We start from the raw sequence: 20,560 nt of genomic DNA, 5'->3' as shown, positions 1-20,560 counted from the left end.
TTTAATTACATATTTACAGACGAGTGTAGCGTTATCGGGCGGCAATCAAAAACAATTGGCAACAAAAGCAACAACACCAAATAATAAACAGCAACAGGATTTTAAACAAGTTGGTGCTGCAGCAAACCATGTTGGTTTTAATCGTAGCAGCAATGAATCTCTAAGTGAAAATATTAGCAATAAATCTGAGAAAAGAAGCGTTGGATTTGCAGGTAAGAGAACTTGATTAACTTTCATTCAATATTAATATTCTTCTAGTATTGATTTAAGATTTCTAATAAGCACAAAAAGTACACTAGTTTCTAGTGTTGTAGGCCGGTAAATATCTCACTAAATAATTTGGTTATTTTAGATTCCTTAACTTGTCTTAAATATCTTGTAATAGTTTTTCAAAAACAACAACAAATTCAAATTTACCCTGCGCGGTGCTTCTATAAAAACAAGAATTTTTTTTAAGGATAAAACCGATTTACATTTTGGTCAAGTGTGAGATTTGCTCACACACTACAAACTTTCTATCAGCCAATAGTTCGGTCGCAATGGGCGTATTTTACGCACACTGCTCTATCTAAATAGTCAGTAGTAGTAAATATTATATTTGACAGACGATTGTGTAGCACATCAAACAATTTTAACAGCTGATACCGACATACTATTGACCGACAGAAACAGTGTGCGGGAACTCTTAAACAGATTTTTGGTTTTGTTTTTCATTGAAGACATAACAATAATATGGCTTCATTTAATCTCCTTTCGCCCCCTTCACTAGAAACTGACGTTATTGCAAATTAAGAACATTGAAGCTTTCTTCCAAAATTATTTTTTTATGCACAATCTCAGACCAAAATACAAAAAAAATCAAAATTTAAGTAAAAACAAATTCTGACGAAGAAGTTTTAAATATGTCCATTTTATTTCAAGTTATAAGACTTTGAAAAAAAACATCTGTTGTTTTTTTGCATATAACTCATAATAGTTACTTACAGAACTTTGTAATCATTTCTTCAAAAAATAAAACGCATGACTGAGTCGCACGTACTTGCTCATGTAGTTGAAAGTACTTTTATATTTGTACATTTGTAGATTATAAGGAAATTTAAAAAAATTGGTTGACGGTAAGAACCGACAAGACGTATCGACTCCTTCCCGTCAAATAATTGTAAGCGCCAAGTTAAATTTTGAATTGTGGACAAAATTTAATTGTATTGTATTCAATGCAATTAACAATTGTTCAAATATACATTCACATCCCAATTGTCTGCTAAAAGTCTAAAAAGAAGAAAAAACATCGTAAGTGCCATGTCGCTTGATTGAAAATAATTCAGCAACCAGACCTCGAAGTAACTTTTGGTTTTCAACTATGCATAGAGCTTAAAAAGACCTTTCTTTTGATGTCTCATTCGATGGATTTGGAGGAAATTTTTGAAAATGTATTCTTTTTAGGCAAGGGGTTAACCTTGATTTTTTCTCGAAAATACGAAAAAAATATTTTTTTATTTTTTTTACATAAAAAGATCGGCGTTTTCATTGTGAACTCGTATCTGTAAACCAAAACTTGTTTCGAGATTTTCATCCGAAAATATCTCCTTTCGTAGCACAGTGGGTACTGGCATAAAAAAAGTAAGTGTCAGTTTTTTAAAACGCAAATTAAACAATATTCGACAATCTCCCTTCAAACCAAAACCAAACCAAAGTTAGACGGTTACACCTTTTTTTCATTTCTTAATAGCCATTCAAAGTCAATATATAAAAAAAGTACAATTGTTTATCGCTGCAGTTATAAGGTGTGAACTTGGGATAGTGATAACGGATGTTAAAAAATTGTGAACAATATTAAATTATATTAGGAGAAAGATTAATAATTCCTAAAAACATAAATTATATTGTTAAATAACATTAAGGCTTCTTGTAATGGGGCTCGTAAGCAAAGCAATTTTAATCATTTTTATTTACCTTAATTTTCAGTAAATTGGAGATTAAGTTGGTTTACCTTCGAGTGCCTTCAACAATTTAAGTTCTCAAATGAAGAATACTGTCCTACCTTTCGAAATAATAGCGCAGTTTTTCCCCTTTTTTCCCCTTTTTGAGTAATACGAGTTTAAAAGACCCTACATTGAAAAAAAATTTCAACTAAAACTAAGAGATTCCCTTATTGCCACTATTATTATAAAAGACTGACCTAGAGGGTAACGGTAAGGTGCACGACTGACAGTCAGGTTCGATTCCCGGCATTAACCATTTTTTTTTTATTTTTTATTTTTCTTCAAAAAAAAAAAATTAAAAATTGACATGATGTATTATTTTGCAATAATAAATCATATAAAGTCATAATACAGGCGTTTCATTAAAAAAAAATGGTCATTACCATTACCCACAGTGGAATGTAAGAAAAAAAAATGTTGTTCCAAATTGTTTGACTTGACGCAAAATATGTGACATATTATTATAACATTCCGAGTATATGGAATTGGAGACCAAACTAATTTCATCCTTGGTTTAAAGGTAAAAAATATAATGCTTTTTATATTTCTTAACATTTCTTATAAAATTATAATTCATCTTAAAGCAAAGACCAGCACTGAAGAGTTGTAAAACCAATACTTTTTTACTTTATCTGAAACTTAAAAGTTTTGAAAGCTAAAAATCTGTAAATTTGATTATTCTGGAAAGGAACAATAGTTGATTTTTTTTATCAATCCTCATATAATATGTTTGTACTCTGTACTCACTACTCAGCTTATAATAATACTCTTCATTTTTATCGTTTCCAGGTAGTAAAGAAACATCAATAGACTCAGTCTCAATTGATCTTCCTGTTGGAATTTTAAAGCCATTCAACATTGTTGGTGAGTATTAGTTACTGAAAAACTTTTAAAACTATAACTTATATCTAATAATCTTGGTATGTAGGAGTTTTTGACGTCTCTGCAGAATGGTTTAAAGAATTAATTTTTGTTAGTTCAAAAATAATGATATACATAGCTTAAAGTACCATATACCATTATTTTTCTTTTTTATGTATTTTTTTCTCAGAAAACTTATTAATTTTTAATAAAATCTATAAAAAAAAGCTTTTAGTTTAGATGGCCACTGCAGAAACGCTGTACTCATCGAAATAAAGATAAATTCAAATTATAAGTGAAAGATGACTATTTAAGTAGTTACTAAAACCACAGTTCTTCCCGTCTGCATTCTGGCACGATTGGTGTGGTAAAGTGCATTTTGCATCTCATATAGCTAAAAGAAAAAAATTCAAAATTCAGATTTCTTCCGAGTCAATGCGACGAAACTGCCAAGCTGTCACTCGAAAAACCTTTGTATTTGTAAAGAAGATGTTATCAGCTTTTATTTGTTTTATTTCGTTAAGATGCAAAATGCACCTTACCAAGCCAATCGTGCCAGGATGCGGAATGGAACACCTGTGATTTTGGTAACTACTAATAGCCATCTTTCACTTCCAATTTTAATTTGTCTTTAGCTCGATGAGTAAAGCGTAAAACTGCAGTAGCAGCCCGCTCTATTTTAAGTAGCCTTTAAAATATATTAAAAAAAGCTTTTTCAAGATCTAAATTTTTCGATTTATCAATAATCGTTCTCTTTCCTTTTTTTTTATTTTGTAAGATTTGTAAAAAATTTAATTTGACACTATAATATTAAGAAAGAATTTTATTGTGTTCTAAACAAGCTTTTTGTAATTACAGGTCAATCAGTGTCTTCCCTCGAAGACAGTCTTGTTTCCTCACTCGCAGCAAATTTAGACTCTGTACTTAGGGTTTCAACTCCTGGTAAGTTTCACAAAAAAAAATTTTTTTTTTTAATCTGAAAGCCAATTTTTAGTTGCAGTAGCTTTAATTTATTTTTTTATTTATTTTATTTTTTTATGCTTTCTCCTTCATTTCTTCTTCAACTTAAATTTGGTTATTTTAATTTTAAACTGTAAACAAAAAAAAAGATGAATTCAATCGATCTAAATCGCTATCAGTACCGCTTGAATCCGAATCATCGGGTAGTCATGTATCCTCAGACAATGAAACCTACGTCGAATGTCGCTCATTTTCCCCCAGCGAAGAATCGAATCGTTTTACAAGTGCCTTAGACTTAGTATCTATTGCAGATCCATCTCTTGGATGGGAAGATCTAGTTACATCAGTGTCAGAAATGGATATTGATAGTTTAGAAAACATTAATGAACAATTAGATGGTCAACTGGATATGACACCAACAGATTCTAATTCAAATTTGGGCATTCTTAATCTGGCAGACGATGCTAAAATTGAACCAAGCATCATAATTTCTCAAGATGGTGATCCTACTGTGTGTCCAAAATCCGAACAGACTCCCATCGAAAATGAAGAAAATGCTCATTTAGATTTAACATCTTGCATGTTACCAGAAGCAGTGGCAAATTTAATAGAAAACGTCGATGCCAATTCGTGTGACAATACCAATGATGATCTTGAAAAATGTCAAGAACTTCAAATAGTCCCAACTACCATTGAAGATCTTAATCGTTCGCAAAGAAGCGTATCTTCAGATTTAAATCGAACCATTGAAGGAACTGACAAAGAATACTTCAATAATGTTACACTAGAAGCAGACAAAGCATTTGCTTTGCAAAATAAATCAGTTAGTTTAGCTGATATTATAAATGAACCAAATACCAATAACAGTATTGTACTTTCATGGGCCAAAGTAGAACAAACTGTAGAAGAACTTTCTGCAAACAACTCCTCTCAAAAAGAAGCCAATGAAACTCAAGAACTTTTGAGTTTTTCGTTAACTCAAGGTTCGGAAGATGTTAATATTGAGGAAAAAAATTGTGAAAATCAATGTAATATAACACAAGAACTTAGTGGTTCCTCATCCTCTCAACATGTCGATGATGTTTGTAGTGAAAAGATACTGTCTAGAACTGTTGATTCTGAGAATGAAAAATCAACAGAGCCCTTACAAGAAGGCTCTGTTTCGCCAGCAGTGCAAGAATTAAGTGTTGAAAATGCAGGTGAAATTTCGGAAAACAAAAGTGAAAATGAAGCTAACCTAACTCTCGAACTGGATTGTCATCCATCGTCTCTACAGATCGATGATTTCAATCCCGACCAACCTTTACCTGAAACGCCATCTGATAAGCTTAGTTTGAACCTACAGTTTCCTGTTAAAACGACACGAGATAAAAGCTCATTTCCGCATTCTCCTACCCAAGAAAATCTGTCTTCTGACTTTTCTAAAGTTGATGAAGAACAAATTAAATCCCAAACATCCACAGAGGTGAAAACAGATGAATGTTCTGAATTCAATAAAACTATAGAAATCTTAGCAACAAGTCCAAAAGAAACAAAAACTAATGATCCAAAAGAAGTGAATGGTTTAAATAACCCTTCTAATGTAACAATAAATTTAAAAGATTTAAGCCCTACCGCTACATTTGTCGATGAAACAAATACTATGGATAGTACATTTAGTGCACCCAAAATTAAATCGCCCAATGCACTTGATCAGACATTCAATGGAGGTGAATTAAATCAAGTAAATAATGAAACTATTGTAATGGAGAATGTACCAGAAGTAGCCAATGAAACGGTTACTTATGAACCAATGGATGTTGACGTGGAAATGAAATCACCAAATCCTAATGAAACTGTCTCTTATCAGACGGATGCTCTGCCATCCACACTGTCTAGTGAGTCATTGAGCGAGAAGGAAAAATGCGATACTTTAAATGAAAAGGATGTTTTTGTTGAAAAGTGTGCATCAAATTATCAAACAGAAGTCGACGATATGTTTAAGGTACCGAAATGTTTGGGCTTTCCCGGACAGAAAGATGTCCAGCCATCTGATTTAGCCGCCGATGAAGATTTTCAGTCAAATCGAAGTAAGTTTTTATTATTTTATTTTTACTTTTATTTATATATTAATTTTTATATTTAATTTTTCTATTTTTTTTTTCGTTTAATCAATTAAATAAAAAAAATTTAATTACACTTTTCTGCAACAAAAATCGATTTTAAACCAAACCTTACTTTTAATTGGTACGTCACAAGTCAAAAACGCATTTCTTTTGGGTACTTTTGATGTCGAACTACATAATTAGAAAATATTTTTTTTTACAAATTGCTTGTACATGCTGCAAAAAACTATAGTCTAAGAGCCCACAGCAAATTTTAGGAGTGTACGTATAACCAAAATGTGAGTATGCAGTTTTATAGCCTTATGCGTTCCAATAATGAATTCAAAAGTCTGCCAGCTTTAAATCGCGGCCTTGTATGGTTTTTGTGAGGTTAAATATCGTGAGTTTTCCAATTAATGTGAGAAGGCTAAATTAACACAAATTCACATTCTAAGTATAAGGACTGATGCTCTGTCATTTTACCTAAGCCTGAAGACATCAATCTTGACGATGCGATCAATAGAACTTAAGATATAAGGTGTTTAAGCGGCTTTGCTTTGGAGACTTTTCTGTTTAATTTTGCTTGTTTTTTTTTTTTTAACTCAGAGCTCTCCAAAAATAGAGCCGATATGGTTATTTTTAAAAGCTTATATCTTGAGTTCTATTTGTCTCATCGCCGAGATTGAAAAATTTAAGCTTAGGGGAAATGACAGAGCATCAATCCTAGTATTCAGAATGTGAATTTATGTTAATTTAACCAACTCACATTATTTAGAAAACTCGCGATATTTAACCTCCCGAAAACCATACAGAGCCGCGATTTAAAGCTGCCAGACTTTTAAATTCGTAATAAGAACGTATTAGGCTATAAAACTGCATACTCACATTTTGATTATACCTCCACTCCAAAAATTCGCTGTGGGCTCTCTCAGTCTACTACATTTTATCCTCTGAATTTGATTTATTTTTTTCTCAAAGATATTCCAAATAGAAATGTATATTTTAAAATATTAGTGGTTAGCAAAACTAATGACTTAATAATTAATTAACGGAAATAAAAATTTGTGACTCAAAGTCTCAGTGTAAAAAAAGAACATTTTTGTTTCTAGAACAACCTGTTTGTTCACAAAGCCTTAAGCCAAGGCTTTCTTTAGGGAAAATATGGAAAGCATTCAAGTTCCATTAAGACCAAATAAATTTTTTTTAACAGTATAAATTTTGAAAATGACCGCATTTCAAAACTTCTACAGCTAATACATCATCAAATTTATTCTTTATATTGAAAGTTGTCTAGTTCCATTGTACTTATAAATCTAACTATAATTTAAAGCTGAAACTTAATTTGCAAAAAATTGTTTATTACTCCTTCAATTCTTTCTTGAAAGAAATATCATTAAATTAGTTATCACAAATTAGTTAGTTTTTGTTGAAATCAAGTCTTTTAACGAAGAAAAAAATAACAAAAATAATAAAAAATTATTAAAATTATTTTTATTTTAAGTGGAGTGATTGAAAAAAAATTTATAAAGCGTTTCGCCCAGGTACGACAGTGGGCTCATCAGTTAGATCTGTCGTACCCTTACTAAGACGCCTTATATTATAATTCACAGTATATTCATGCTGTGAGTTTTATATAGTGTCGGTAAACATCGACCAAAATAAGGCGTCTTAGTAAGGGTACGACAGATCTAACTGATGAGCCCACTGTCGTACCTGGGCGAAACGCTTTATTAATTTTTGGAGTTGAGGTCACTTGAACTTATATTGAATCAAGTCTTTTAAATTTGAGCCATATACTGGCCCACTAGTTTATTTTTTGTACTAAGTTAAAATAGGTTAAACTTGCTTTATAGAACCCATACGAAAAATCGACATTATCAGTGATTTCTTCTTGACCTTAGAACAGATTGTACCACCTATTAACGTTTTTATTAATGAAAGTACATACAATCACAGTATGCCACTGTGTTAAAGTGTTTTGGAGCGCTTTTATCAAATGTTCCTTAGTTTTTCTAATAATTAAATTTTAAAACTCCACATTCCAGTATTTACTAATATCAATTGATAGTGGAAATCATACCAGACAACATTAGGAACAAAAAATGATCGAACAACTTTTTTTGGTTGAACTAAGCCCTATGCCGACTTTGTTACTGTCTTATTAAAATACCCTGCACACAATACAAAAACAACACACTTTAAATGGACGTATTTATTAATATTAAATCAGTCATCATATCCTTTGTCCTCGTATGTACCTACCCCATTATTTTTTTTTATTTCAAAATATTTACGTTCTTTTTATAACCTTGACATTTGACTCATAAAGGAAACCAAACAGTATTAACATATATTTAAACAGAAAAAGAAAGGGATGTTTGCAAAAATAACCGCAGCAGGATAATACCACATCATTCAAATTATTTAGAGTGCCTACTAAACATTAAAAGTGGTTACGGCTATTACCTCAACCTATTACCCATAATTCTATTTAAATAAAATGAATTTTTTGCAATTTCCAAACATGTAATCGAAGAACCTGGCCCCCTTTCATTTCAAATTATTTTTTCTCATTACCACTTACATGCAGTATAAAAACCATCAAAATGCATTTCTCTGTATAAATGTTTTGAAATAAAACAGAATCGTTAGAAAAATATTTTGTTCAGTAAGTATGTATGACTAAAGTTAAGGATGTTTAGAACATCATTTACATATTGCATACAAAATTTAAATAAACGGAAAAACATTATTCTTTCTTATTTGATTGAATAGTTTATGTCTTTGTGGTTTCCAAATTTCTGCTTAAATTTTTTGAATTAAAGTTCCTATAGAAGTAAATTTCAATAATTTATTTTTTACGATGTAAATACATAGGTATAATGATTTAGTTTTTCCAAAAAAAGGAAAACATAGTTATTTTGATTTTTGTTTATTATAAATTTGTGCAATCCTGTTCCGATCTAAATATTTCCCTAAATTTACAATTTACTTTCGCATACCTGTCTACCTACCATAAACATCGTACATTCAACTGAGTTGCCATCTTCCGATTATAATTTAAGAACATTTTCGGTAGATCTTTTTTTTCATAAAAAAACGTACAAATTATCTGTCTTTATTTTAATCTAGCAATAATTTATTAGTATTACACTACTAATCTGACGTTAATAAAAATGTGTAGAGATATGTACAGCCGTTGATTAGAAACGACGTTGTGTAGTAAGGAAACATTGATTTACTTAATCATTTTTTTCATATTCAATTTGTTTAATATTTAATTTTAAATAATTGTTTGATACTTTTCAACTACATTTCTCCATTTTTCAAAGTGCACATCGATTTGAGCTCACTTCAACCTATGAAACTGAAACAACTAATTAGAAACGTTAAAAAAAAATCGAGAAGAAAAACGTACCAAACAATATTTAAACTCCGGTTTTATATTTCAAAACAAGCAATACTTGGTTGGGAATCCTTGGTTTTGCACAGACTCGATTAAGTCTTGTCATCTCATCACAAGAATCAAACGCCAAACACTCTTTCGAACAAAATGTCCAAATTTGAAATTTTTGGCATAATTATCTTCATATTTGGGTCCTCCCATAAATGTTCGATGAGGTTTAGGTCAGGACTTGACGATGGCCAGTCAAGAACTTGCTTAGAAAGCATTTCTCTGGTAGTAAAACATGGTGTGAGGTCAATGGGGCATGTCCTATACAAATTTAACCTACCCTTATATTAGAATAATAAGTTGTAAAAACAGAATGAACTCATTTGGCTTAATTATTGGGAAAACGCAAACAAAAAAAAAACTGAATAGTTTCTATATATATCTGTTTTCAGATGTTTGACCTTCAGATAAAATAAAGATAAGGATTTGAGTGGAATGAGGCAGAAATTGAATACAATATATCAAAATTAAAGCTTTTGAATGACCAACAACAACTTGTGTGTGTTACCACCATGTTCATTCATATCAAAATTATGCTTACGAGATATATTGAGAAAGCCAAACAGGGGGCTTTTGCACCCCTATCTTCAATTTCCACCCTTTCATTTAATAGCACTTCGCGGTTTTATCTTCTTTTAAAACCGATTCAACGTTTTGTGCAATTAAAACCTGTGAACAACTTAGGTCCTTTAATATAAGACATCGTCGGCACAACGCCAATACCGCGAATCTGCATTTTTGGACATTTTGACTTTAATGTGTCATTTTACTTGTTATCGGTCCCTCTATTCACTGCGTCAATCCCAATCCTCCATCTGTTGCCTAGAAGCCTAAAATAGCATTTATTGTTGCACGAGTTTCCATAAGATTGCATGTGTTTCCAAAACTTTGAAGCCATTTTTCTCAAAACTACAATTTTGCAGATTCGTGGTTTTGGCCTTGTGCCCACGACATAATCAATACCTAAAAATCCTGGATTCTTCAAACTTATAAGATTTTTCAACCCCTGTAACTTCGACACCCAAAATAATTTTTTGTTTTTTTTTTTTGTTTTTTTTTTTTTTTTGTTTTTCAATTTAAATGATGACATTTGCATCAAAAAGTCAATTTCAAAAAAAAAAAAAAAATGTATTTATTCTGTTCTTACAACTGACGATTCATCCTAAACCTTGTTTTTGTTGATTTTATCTGAAAAAATAAAAGTCTTCTCCCTTAAAAAATTAAATATTGTTATTAAATATCACAGTATGTACACATATTATTTTTTTTTTTTTAATATTGCATACAAACATTTTAGAACTTTTCATACAACATAATATATAAAACCAAAAACTTTGTATTAAAATTAAATTAATAAGAGGCTTGCATTTATCCTGATCTTGTTTTCCTCACATGATTACAACCATAACAAATAGCCCTGTACAATTATCGAATATAAAGTTACTATTTATTTTATCAACGCTCTTATAAAATAAAGAGGTTACCCTAGACGAAAATACCTACCAAACCAAAATATCAAAAAGATTTTTTTCTGTTTTGTTTGCATTTCATCTTGCACCCTTATTCTAAGGTAAAGTATTTTCACCATTCTTGTATTTCACCAACTTTGTCCAATGTTCAATAGACTTAATAGACAGTCCCTACTGCTGAATTGTTGTTGAGTGCATCAATAAACCGCGCCCTTAATTAAGACAACAAAAAAGAAAAACCAGACGCACTAAATCAAAGTAATTAGCAACTCAGTCAGCCTCAGTTTCATTCGAGTTTATATCTTCGAGTTGTTATGCTTTGCTTTTGTTCTGCTTAATGTGACATCTTTTCGTTGGAATTGGACACTTTGTTTCGGTAGCGAGCGACATCCGAGATATACACAGAGAACATTATTTGTGTTCAGTGGTGGATTGAAATGATAACAAAACAATGACGTCGTCTTGTGTGCAATTGAATACGACAACGACAAAGCTGCTGCTGCTACTTCGTCGGTTCAGTTCAGACTTCGGTTAGTGTGTGGCTCGTGCAAAAGTACTAGTGGAAAAGTGTGTGCTGATGTATGGCATGGCACGGCACGGAAATGGGGGCTGACGCTGAATGGAGAATGGGTGCTTTTCCTCCTCTTCTCGTTGCGTACGTACGTATTCGTAGTTTTCATGCGCAGGCAGAAAGAGACGACTCTCCCACGTGCTATCCATCCCACAGCCAAGAATCAGACAGAGAAATCCAATGTGTATTATTTTTTTTTTTTTTTTGTATTTTGTATTTCAATAATTCCATACGTTGTCGTTCGGTTTGGTCGAGAGAAGACTGATTCGAAGAGAGAGTGTCTTTTATTGCTACTCTACTGGCTTTGCTACTATATGGCTGGAGAAAAACCATTCTAAATTTCTTTCAAGTTGTGTTTTGTGTGTGTGACACATAGTTTATTCATATATCGTGTCGTGGAATAGTTTTTCACAAAAATTTCCATCAAATTCGTGTATTACTGATGCATTCCAATGCTAAGAAATTTGACAAATTCCATAAAACAAAACCCATCTGTTCAAGAAATCCAGTGTAATCGTTTTCAATACAATATATTTGCTGTTTCAATTAAAGAAGCCTTCAAAAGTAGTGCTGCTGCTGCGACAACGACGACAACGAAAACGAAGACGAGGGCAAGGCACAAGTGAGTCAGTGATGTGTAGAGTGCTAAGGTACGGTGGGGGGCAAAAAACTACGAAATCAATTGCTTACACCGCACGTCTTAGTCATAGTTATGTTGTTTTTTTTTTTTTATTTCTTCTTCCTCCTCCCTATTTTCAAAGTCTTCGTTTTTAATCTTTCTTTTAAGTTGAAATTGGTTCTTTTTATATGATTTGTTTTTGTTTGGCGGCAGAAAGAATAAGTAAAAAAAAAATATATAGTTCAATTAATTATGAAAATAAATAATTTATACGATTAAACAGTAAAACAACAACAATGAAGTTATAAACTAAAGAAACTTTTCGTTTTCTTATATTTTTTTTTCTTTTAGTTTTCCTAAATCCATCAGATTTTGATTTTCTATTAACCAAAGGCAATAGCAATGGTGTGGAAGGCGATCGAAGTTCATTGCTATTAAGATTCGACCCACTATTGGGTCATTCAGTGCCTGTTAATCTACCGGTGAAAGCAGGTTCTTCCACACTATTATCATCATCATCAACTTTATCTGCAGCCGCCGCTTCCTCTTCGGCATCGTCGTGGTCAAGTGACAGGCAGCAACATCAACAGCAGCATCAGGAATTCAACATTCAAAATCGCCTTAGTCCAGCAAATGAAGAGGAAGAACATTTTTATGATAGTAATAGATCATTTCAACTGGAGAACGGGTTAACTCAAACTAAGCCAGAAGAGCCACCAGCAATTGAGCCGAGAAGACAACAACAACAAAAGCAGAAACCCATACAAATCACAGCGAGGAGCTTAAAAGTAAGACTTGTCATTCTAAACTACATTTTAATGTTTATTTTATTGTTTTTTGTTTGTTTTTTTGTTTTAATGCATAGATAAAGGCATTTTGTGTTGATAAGATTAGACACAAAACACAAGTTGTGTTTGTTATGAGAAGAGACAAAGGTTATTGATTAGTTTTCAACTAGGATAATGCGTCTACTGATTATTTAGAAATACTACTAAGTGCAAGCGTTTTCAATAAAAATAAAAAAACAACGTTTGGATAGATACAAAATATAGACAATTTCTATTGTTTCAAACTGTGCATACTGCATACATCTAAATGTATTTGGTTTAAGATTTGGTAGTGCATTGACAAAAAATTGATTTAATGTACTGAAAATTTATTTTCTTTGATAAGATATATGTCGCAAGCATTTTCTAGTGGTCAAACACGTCTATCTAGTCCAGAAAGTGCTTAATTTTTTTTATTTCAAGCTGATTATGCATTATTGACGCATACATATAAATTCAGAATTTTGGTTTAGCTTTTGATTAGTCAACATAAGGTATTACTTGGCATCAAGTGAACGAAATTTGCAGTTAGTTTGAGTTTTTTATACCCACTGGAAAAAGAATATCCAACATAGAAGACATTTCCAATAACACGTTTTTAGTTCAAAATTTATCAAAATATTTCGAAACTCATTTGCATAAAAGAAAAAATTTTAAGCACTTAAAAAAAAAAAAGATGTTTTTGATGTTTTTTTTTTATTGGCGTTTTGTCTTAATACTTTTTCTTTCTTTTTCCCAATTAAACAAAAAAAAAAAAAACTTTTCACCTCATTCACATAAAAATTAAAGAGGGTTTATACTAACTGTATTATCTTCCGTATGAAGTCTTATAAACATCTATACATGACCTTGTGAAGGATTCCAATAGTTTTTCTTTTCTTATTCAACTAAGTAGCAGTTCGTTTTATTTATAGGTAATCGAAAAATGCAAATGTTTGCAAGTCTAATGTTATTTTAACGATATGACTCGATTTGCTACCAATCCAAAAAGAAACTTTGGAAATGAGGTAATTTGCAACCAATTAGTTCCTACTTAAATAGCCATGCATTCAGGATCTAAATAAAAGGCATACATTGTTGTTAAATTTTTTCGAGAAACCCTATAAATATGGTTGGTTGCATGTTTCCATTTCCTTCATAGCTATCACCTTAGAAGTGTGTCTGCTGTTCACAAACCGGATCGGAGAGTTGACAAAACTTGATTATATTGATGACTGACTATAAACAACAAACTCAGTACGTTGGTTATCGTTTTGAATTTGAATTCGTACTATACAAATCGTTCGAAATGCAAAACAGTGTTTTTTTAATTTTTTCTAGTCTCGAACTATTTATTATGAATTTTTTTCAGTCAAGAAATCAGAACAATCAACAAATATAGTAGTCCCTCAAGTAAAATCCATATTCATAGTCATCATTCAAGTCCATGTTTTTTCAAGTGAACGTCTGAGGTGACATTTTTACTCGCGGAATTCCTCAGTTCGCACTTATAACCCAAAACTTAAGGAACGTTTAACTTATTTTTTGATCGTTTGAAATATAATATGAGGGGAAGATTTTAAAAATTGTTTCCTTTATTTGTAAATACCGTTAAAACACGACAAACAGAAAATGAAACCAAATCCAATCAAAAAATATATATATTTTGATGACACTTAAATAAGTTCAATTTTAATTTTATCTTTCTAAATTTAACCAAGGTTCTTAAAAATACCTATATTTGCAGTGAGAAACATTTTATTTTCTAAATTTCATCAAACCAAGTCTTCTATTTTGTTTTCAGAACTGTGCGCAGGTTTCTCAAGAACGGGTAAGCCGATTTCCATGCTGTTTCTTTTGTTGTTTTGGGAAGGTTTGTAGACAACTAAACATAAAGCTGCGTTTTATTTGGACCGTTTGTTTAAAATTGTCATTAAACAAATCCGCTACACATCATGCTCCCAATTTTAATTAAATTTATAAAAGAAGTTTGCTTTCAGCAAGAGTGGCTTTGCTTTTAAATACTTTTTTTTTTTCAAAATATACACATATAAACAGCAAAAAATGCTTCACTATATTACGACATTGTTTACATTATTGTAAACGTTTTAAAATGGTTTTTCTTTCCTACCTAGTTCGCATGCAATGCAAATTTTTTTTTCTATAAACAACAAAAGAAAACTTTAGCTTCATGATTTGTATCTCATTGTTCAGAAAGAAAGAGCCCTAAGGACGAAAATGTAATCTTAAAAAAACTAATATCGTCGTTTTAGATCGAATTCCTCGTAACCTAGAAAGCCCAGTTTTCAGGAGAGAAAAAAAAAAAACAAAGTATGAAATTTATGACGGCCTATAGATGTGATTACGCGAAGCTCTAATAATATCGATTCTAGGGTCCTTTTGATTAAATCGGCATTTTTGTCTACAATATGAATACATCATTGGCTCTGGGTTTCGAGGAATTCGATCTATAGCGACAATATATCATCGCTGCTTTGCGCCAAAGTTTTGCTGAAAGTCATGAAAGCTAAAAAATATTTTGTTTAAATCATCACCTTAATGCAGAACTAGACTAAGTCCAAATTTCAAAACTCTTTAGGAGGGCGATTTTAAAACTTAAAAATGTGTTTACTCTTATGCAAGTTTATGTCGTGCAATTAAAACGTAAAGACACGGTTATCACACAGGCACGAGCAGAATTTAACTGGCTTTCTTCTCATAAATTAAAATTTAATTGAAATTTTGGACTTAGACTAGTTCTGCATTAAGGTGACGAAATATAAATAAGATGAATATAAAAAAAAATAAAAATGAAACAATAATTGTAAGTTTTCAATTTGCCTGGAAGGGCAAGGATGATTTTCCGAAGCATTCACCAGCTCCTGGTTTGGGTTCACCAGCTCCTTTTCATTCTGTTATTTATTCTCACTTTTTTTTTCCTTTATTATGTTATGATTTTTCGCAACTGGCTCTTGAACTAATAATCATTCCACTTTTTCTTTTGTTTGTTAACCAATAACTTCACTGAAATAGATTGAATATGCTACTAAGTTTTACTTTAAACAACTTATTCAGAAATAAAGTAAAATCTATATCACCACCATTCTTAATGCATTCAAGTCATTCCAAATGCACTATCTCCTTAAACTTTTTTATTAAAATTGTAATTTCACCATCATCGCAGATTTATGCAGATGACTCTGTATAAGTTGGTGGAAGCTGTAACTTTACATATTTAACCTTAGTCTTACTTTTTGTCGTCCTAATCATTGTACCTTGTTTAAAGCGATAAAACTTATTTTCTTATTTGTACCTCTCATTACATAAAAACTGTCAGTTTTAAACTGATAATAAAACAGGACTTTATAGATAGACAAATCTAAAATGGGCTTCGAAAAATAAACTGTCGACTAAACCTTTCTCTTTTGAAATAAAAAATTATATGATCTACCTGTTGCGCATTAAAAATTGAATGTTATAAATGTAGATGCAGATTTACCAAAACAATTTGTTATCATCTAATGCTTTATCATTAAATTGGAATAATTCCGACTACTGAAAAGCAGAATGTCTTGTTTATAGTGAATAGATCTTGAAATTCTACTTTCCTAGCTTCAAATACTGAATACTTTTATAGTCTTTCAACTATATGTATGTTGTTTTTTATTACGTTTGAACAAGTGTTTTTTGTTTTTCGTTGTGTCTTGTTTTTTGTATGTTTCAGGAATTCAAAAAATTGCAAGGATGCATAAACTTTTTGAGTGCAACAAGCTTTTAACTCCAAATTGAAAATAAATTTAATAAATATTCTTATTATTTTTTTTTTGTTTTTTTTTTTTTGTTTTCAGAAGAATGTCAAAATGAGTGTCGACGTGATGCAGGACATGAAAATTGAAAACGATAGCAAATCCATTGAAGAAATTGAGTAAGTATAATCAATAAAATTATATAAAAACATTATAATAATTCTTTTCCTTACCAATTTAAAGCACGCAAACTGATATAAAACAAAATTTTAAAATGGATGAACTCGAGAAGAAGATCAAAAATGAAGTGTGAGTCAATAAATTTGTTTCTAATCCTTACACAAAGATTTAATAATAAATTTTCCATTTATTTTTTTTATTTAGTCTTAAAACAGAGGATATAGAAAAGAAACTTAAGGAGGCTGAACAACGTGAAGAAGCTTTAATCAAAAGGATAACAGAAAAAGATAAAGCAATTGCCAAAATGAAGTATGTAATTTATTTTTGTTGAAAGTTATATTTTTTAATAACAATTTGTTTCTATTTTCATTGATTGTTTTTAGTGGTGTCATTGAAGCGTATGAAAAGGCCATCGCAGAACTTATATCAGAAAAAGAACATATATTACAAAATTATGAGAAACAATTAACAGAAGTCAAAGCAGATCGAGATTCTAATTATCATCACTTAACCTCGTTAGAAACAACTTTCTCAGATTTGCATGTGTAAGTATACGTTTAATTTAACGAAATTAACATTTATTAATTGGTTTTATTTTTGGAATATTTTTATGTGGAATCATTAAATTTTTTAATTTTATCTATTATATTACCTTACAAATACTTTTATCTTATTCAAAAGCAATTTTTCCCTTCTTTATAAAAAACGTATAAAGAAGACCTGAATTGCTTTTTAATTTTCATCATAAATCTTCAATCGATTTTCTATCTTCCGAAATTGACTACACTTAATTAAATCTTGATTTAAATTATTTCAACAATTTTGCTTCACTATGGCAGGTCTGACTTTGAACATAATACCATATAAAAACATATATTAAATATATTCGGGGCATTCCATCGTCACGGGTGGAAGACTTGTAGGATAAATTCGATCGATAATTTAAAATTTACTTAGACTTTCGTAATACCAAGAGTAGAATTTGTTAATTATATAACATGTGCAAAAAAAAATATATCAACTTCATTATTTTTGAAAATAGAATAGGTCTTTTTTCGACACGGGTGGTACAAAAAAAATTAATGATTTTGAGACCAAGTATGATCTACAGAATGTCAGCGAATTTATTTCGATTTCGAATCTAAACCATTTGCTTTCATTCGCAAAACATTCATATCTTCTTTTACAAAAAGCTTATAAACATAAAAAAAATATTTGAATATGCCACGAGTCGGACTACTACGGAAGAATGGTAACATTAATGTTTTTCTCCTGAATCTCTTCTCTAGTACCATTTTTTTTCTCAAGAATAAGGTGTAAATTAGGCTGGTTCTTATAGGTGACTTATTCCTCTTATAAGTAAAAATAACAGATTGTGAAATTTGCAAACGATTTTATATGACAGTTTTCAACTGTCCTAAATCTGACTGTAAAATACTTTGGAAACTGAAAACATTATTTATGGTTTTTCGTATAGTTTGTTATTCGTTAAACGAAACCGATTTTTTGCTTGAGGTTTTAACTGTTTAAGGTTTCTGCAGGAAGTAGTAGAACCCTGGACAGAAAATCCGTGAACAATGGCGAAACACTGCAATGACAAGTATACGATCAAATTAAAATTTTTCCATTTGACAATTTTTCTTTTTGTTTATGATTAAATGAAATGAGTGTATCGAGCACCTAACAAACATTTAAAACTCTAACCCTTAAGATGATTTTGATACATATTTTAACCATACAAATACATAATTGATGTAGTAAATCAGGTAATTTAGAACAGATTAATCGTCAATGTAATACCTACACGAAATTTTCACATCGTTTCGTAATAAGTACGACAAACCCTACAAAACGTGATAAGTCGCAATCCCAGTAAGTTTTGAGTGTTTTACAGTGTTATTGAAAGATTAATCAGAACGTATCGAACAATTTTAAAATGGAATGGAATGCAATTTTTTCACTTTTTTTGTATTTTGTTTAATACTTTAACAAATTTAGTGTAAAGAAATTTTCTAATTGACTGTTTTTTGTTCCACAGTAAATATGAAAAGAGCAAGGAAATGACAGCTCAACTTAAAAGTAGTGAAGAAGCATTACTAGCTGAAAAACGACAAAACCTGGAGAACCTTAGGTTACAGGAACAGCGGTACGAAAAGATGAAAAATCATGCCATGCAGCAATTAGAAATGTAAGTTATATTTTATATACCTTCTATTTTGTCCCAAAAAAATAATAATATAATTTTTTTATTTCAGTGCGAATAAAAAACTCGAATCCTTAACAAAGAATCACTCAATGGAGATAACAAAACTGAAAGCTCTTCTCAAAAAAGAAGAAATTTCGAGGGCCTCTATGACCGAGCAATTACAACAAAAAACCCGAGAAAACGAGGAACTTGTTAAAATATGTGATGAACTTATCAATGGCCAAGGAAGTTAAAGTCGTTAACGGGGTTTAACTTTCTCTAAAATTTGTTTTCCACTTAAGTTTACAAATCGAAACAAAAAAATGAAACAAAAATAGTACTTCGTTTGTTTTTTTTCTTGTCGTGTCTAATAATTAATTTAAATACAATTGTTTATAATATTTTTTTTTTGTTATAATTAAACTAATAATTTATTTCGCCAAAAAAAAATAAAAAACAAAACAATACAATGAGATTTTCGGCGACAAACAAAGAGAAAACTTAAAATAACAGTATAACATTGAACAATTAAAAAAATAATAATACGAAACAAAAAGTACTCGATAATCTTTAATTTTTATTTTCTCATTAATATTACTAAATATATATTGATAATTATAATGTAAATTGTGAGAAAAAACCAATTACTCTAAAGTATAAGGTATTAGTTTAATATTAAAATTATTGTTTCTAATTAATTTATACTTATATTATACACACGCATGTATTAGACACCAATTAGTCCTGAGTCACAAGTCGGCTTGTTGTTGATATTGGATTTTGGTTTCTGTTTTCTAATATTCCATAGTTTCATAAAAAAAGCACTGTTAGCCAAAATAAACAACTTACAAAAAAAAAATCAACTAATAAAAACGCCTCATTCACAAGAAGACCACAGTTACAAATTTCAAAATTACATATTCAAACGAATTTGTGCGCTGGAAAAAACTCTATACAATTATAAATCATTATAACTGAAGTTGTTGCTTTATATATCTACTATGAATAGGGTTTAGATTGAAAAATGTATACATTTTTCTAAAGAACACATTTTTAATTTTATTGATTGATAAGTTTTTTTTTTTTATAAAAATGAAGAAAGATGGATACCAAAATGATACTTTATTGCTGGACATAATATGGAATGAATTTATTTGTTAAAAGGGTTGTATGTGTTTCTATGATTTTTGAAAATCGTTCATATCAGTTTGGTTTTATTAGATTATGATAGGTGCTTCTGAAAATCAATTTATTCTTGTCCAACTATAAAAAAAAAAGAATTAATACAATTATACTAGAACCATTTGTCTGTTCTTGTCCAACTAAAACAAAGCAACAAAGTTGTAGATCTACTTTCAGTGATAAACTGACTGTCTAAAGTTAAAAATGCACTCTTATTCAAAATGTATATGCTGTACAATCGAAATTAAAGAACCGAAGTTAAGATCAGAAACCCTGAAAACTGTTTAAATATCTAAAGATGGTAGTTTCGGTAGATTCAAATGTTTGAGTTTACACAAGTAGTGTTTTTCTTGTATGCATAACATTGTGAGCAATTTGAATAGATTAATGCCAAAATAATTAGAGATTAGACAAATATCCTTTTTTATTAGATATCATGTGCAAATTTTAAAGGAATTTTT

At 30.4% G+C, this 20,560-nt stretch overlaps 1 protein-coding gene across 8 annotated transcripts in view; it reads left to right on the top strand.

Moving 5' to 3' along the window:
* The window catches only part of LOC129913040 (transforming acidic coiled-coil-containing protein 1), a 40,536-nt gene extending 21,060 nt beyond the window's left edge, over positions 1-19,476 (top strand). For 3 of the 8 annotated variants that reach the window (XM_055991395.1, XM_055991394.1, XM_055991391.1), the window contains exons 2-13: positions 20-212; positions 2,772-2,846; positions 3,702-3,785; positions 3,953-5,872; positions 12,352-12,788; positions 14,611-14,637; positions 16,655-16,731; positions 16,796-16,861; positions 16,937-17,041; positions 17,116-17,277; positions 18,771-18,920; positions 18,988-19,476. In XM_055991395.1, the coding sequence (XP_055847370.1) occupies positions 20-212; positions 2,772-2,846; positions 3,702-3,785; positions 3,953-5,872; positions 12,352-12,788; positions 14,611-14,637; positions 16,655-16,731; positions 16,796-16,861; positions 16,937-17,041; positions 17,116-17,277; positions 18,771-18,920; positions 18,988-19,171 (3,480 nt within the window). In that variant the 3' untranslated portion in view covers positions 19,172-19,476. Of the gene's footprint in view, positions 1-19; positions 213-2,771; positions 2,847-3,701; positions 3,786-3,952; positions 5,873-11,867; positions 12,004-12,173; positions 12,223-12,351; positions 12,789-14,610; positions 14,638-16,654; positions 16,732-16,795; positions 16,862-16,936; positions 17,042-17,115; positions 17,278-18,770; positions 18,921-18,987 lie in introns of those variants that run through there. The other 5 variants (XM_055991396.1, XM_055991393.1, XM_055991392.1 and 2 more) reach the window with 5 other exon arrangements.
* The last annotated feature ends 1,084 nt before the right edge of the window (positions 19,477-20,560 follow it).

This window comes from Episyrphus balteatus, chromosome 3 (genome assembly GCF_945859705.1).
Source record: "Episyrphus balteatus chromosome 3, idEpiBalt1.1, whole genome shotgun sequence".
Taxonomy (NCBI): Eukaryota; Metazoa; Arthropoda; class Insecta; order Diptera; family Syrphidae; genus Episyrphus; species Episyrphus balteatus.
This window is presented reverse-complemented; position numbering and strand designations above follow the sequence as displayed.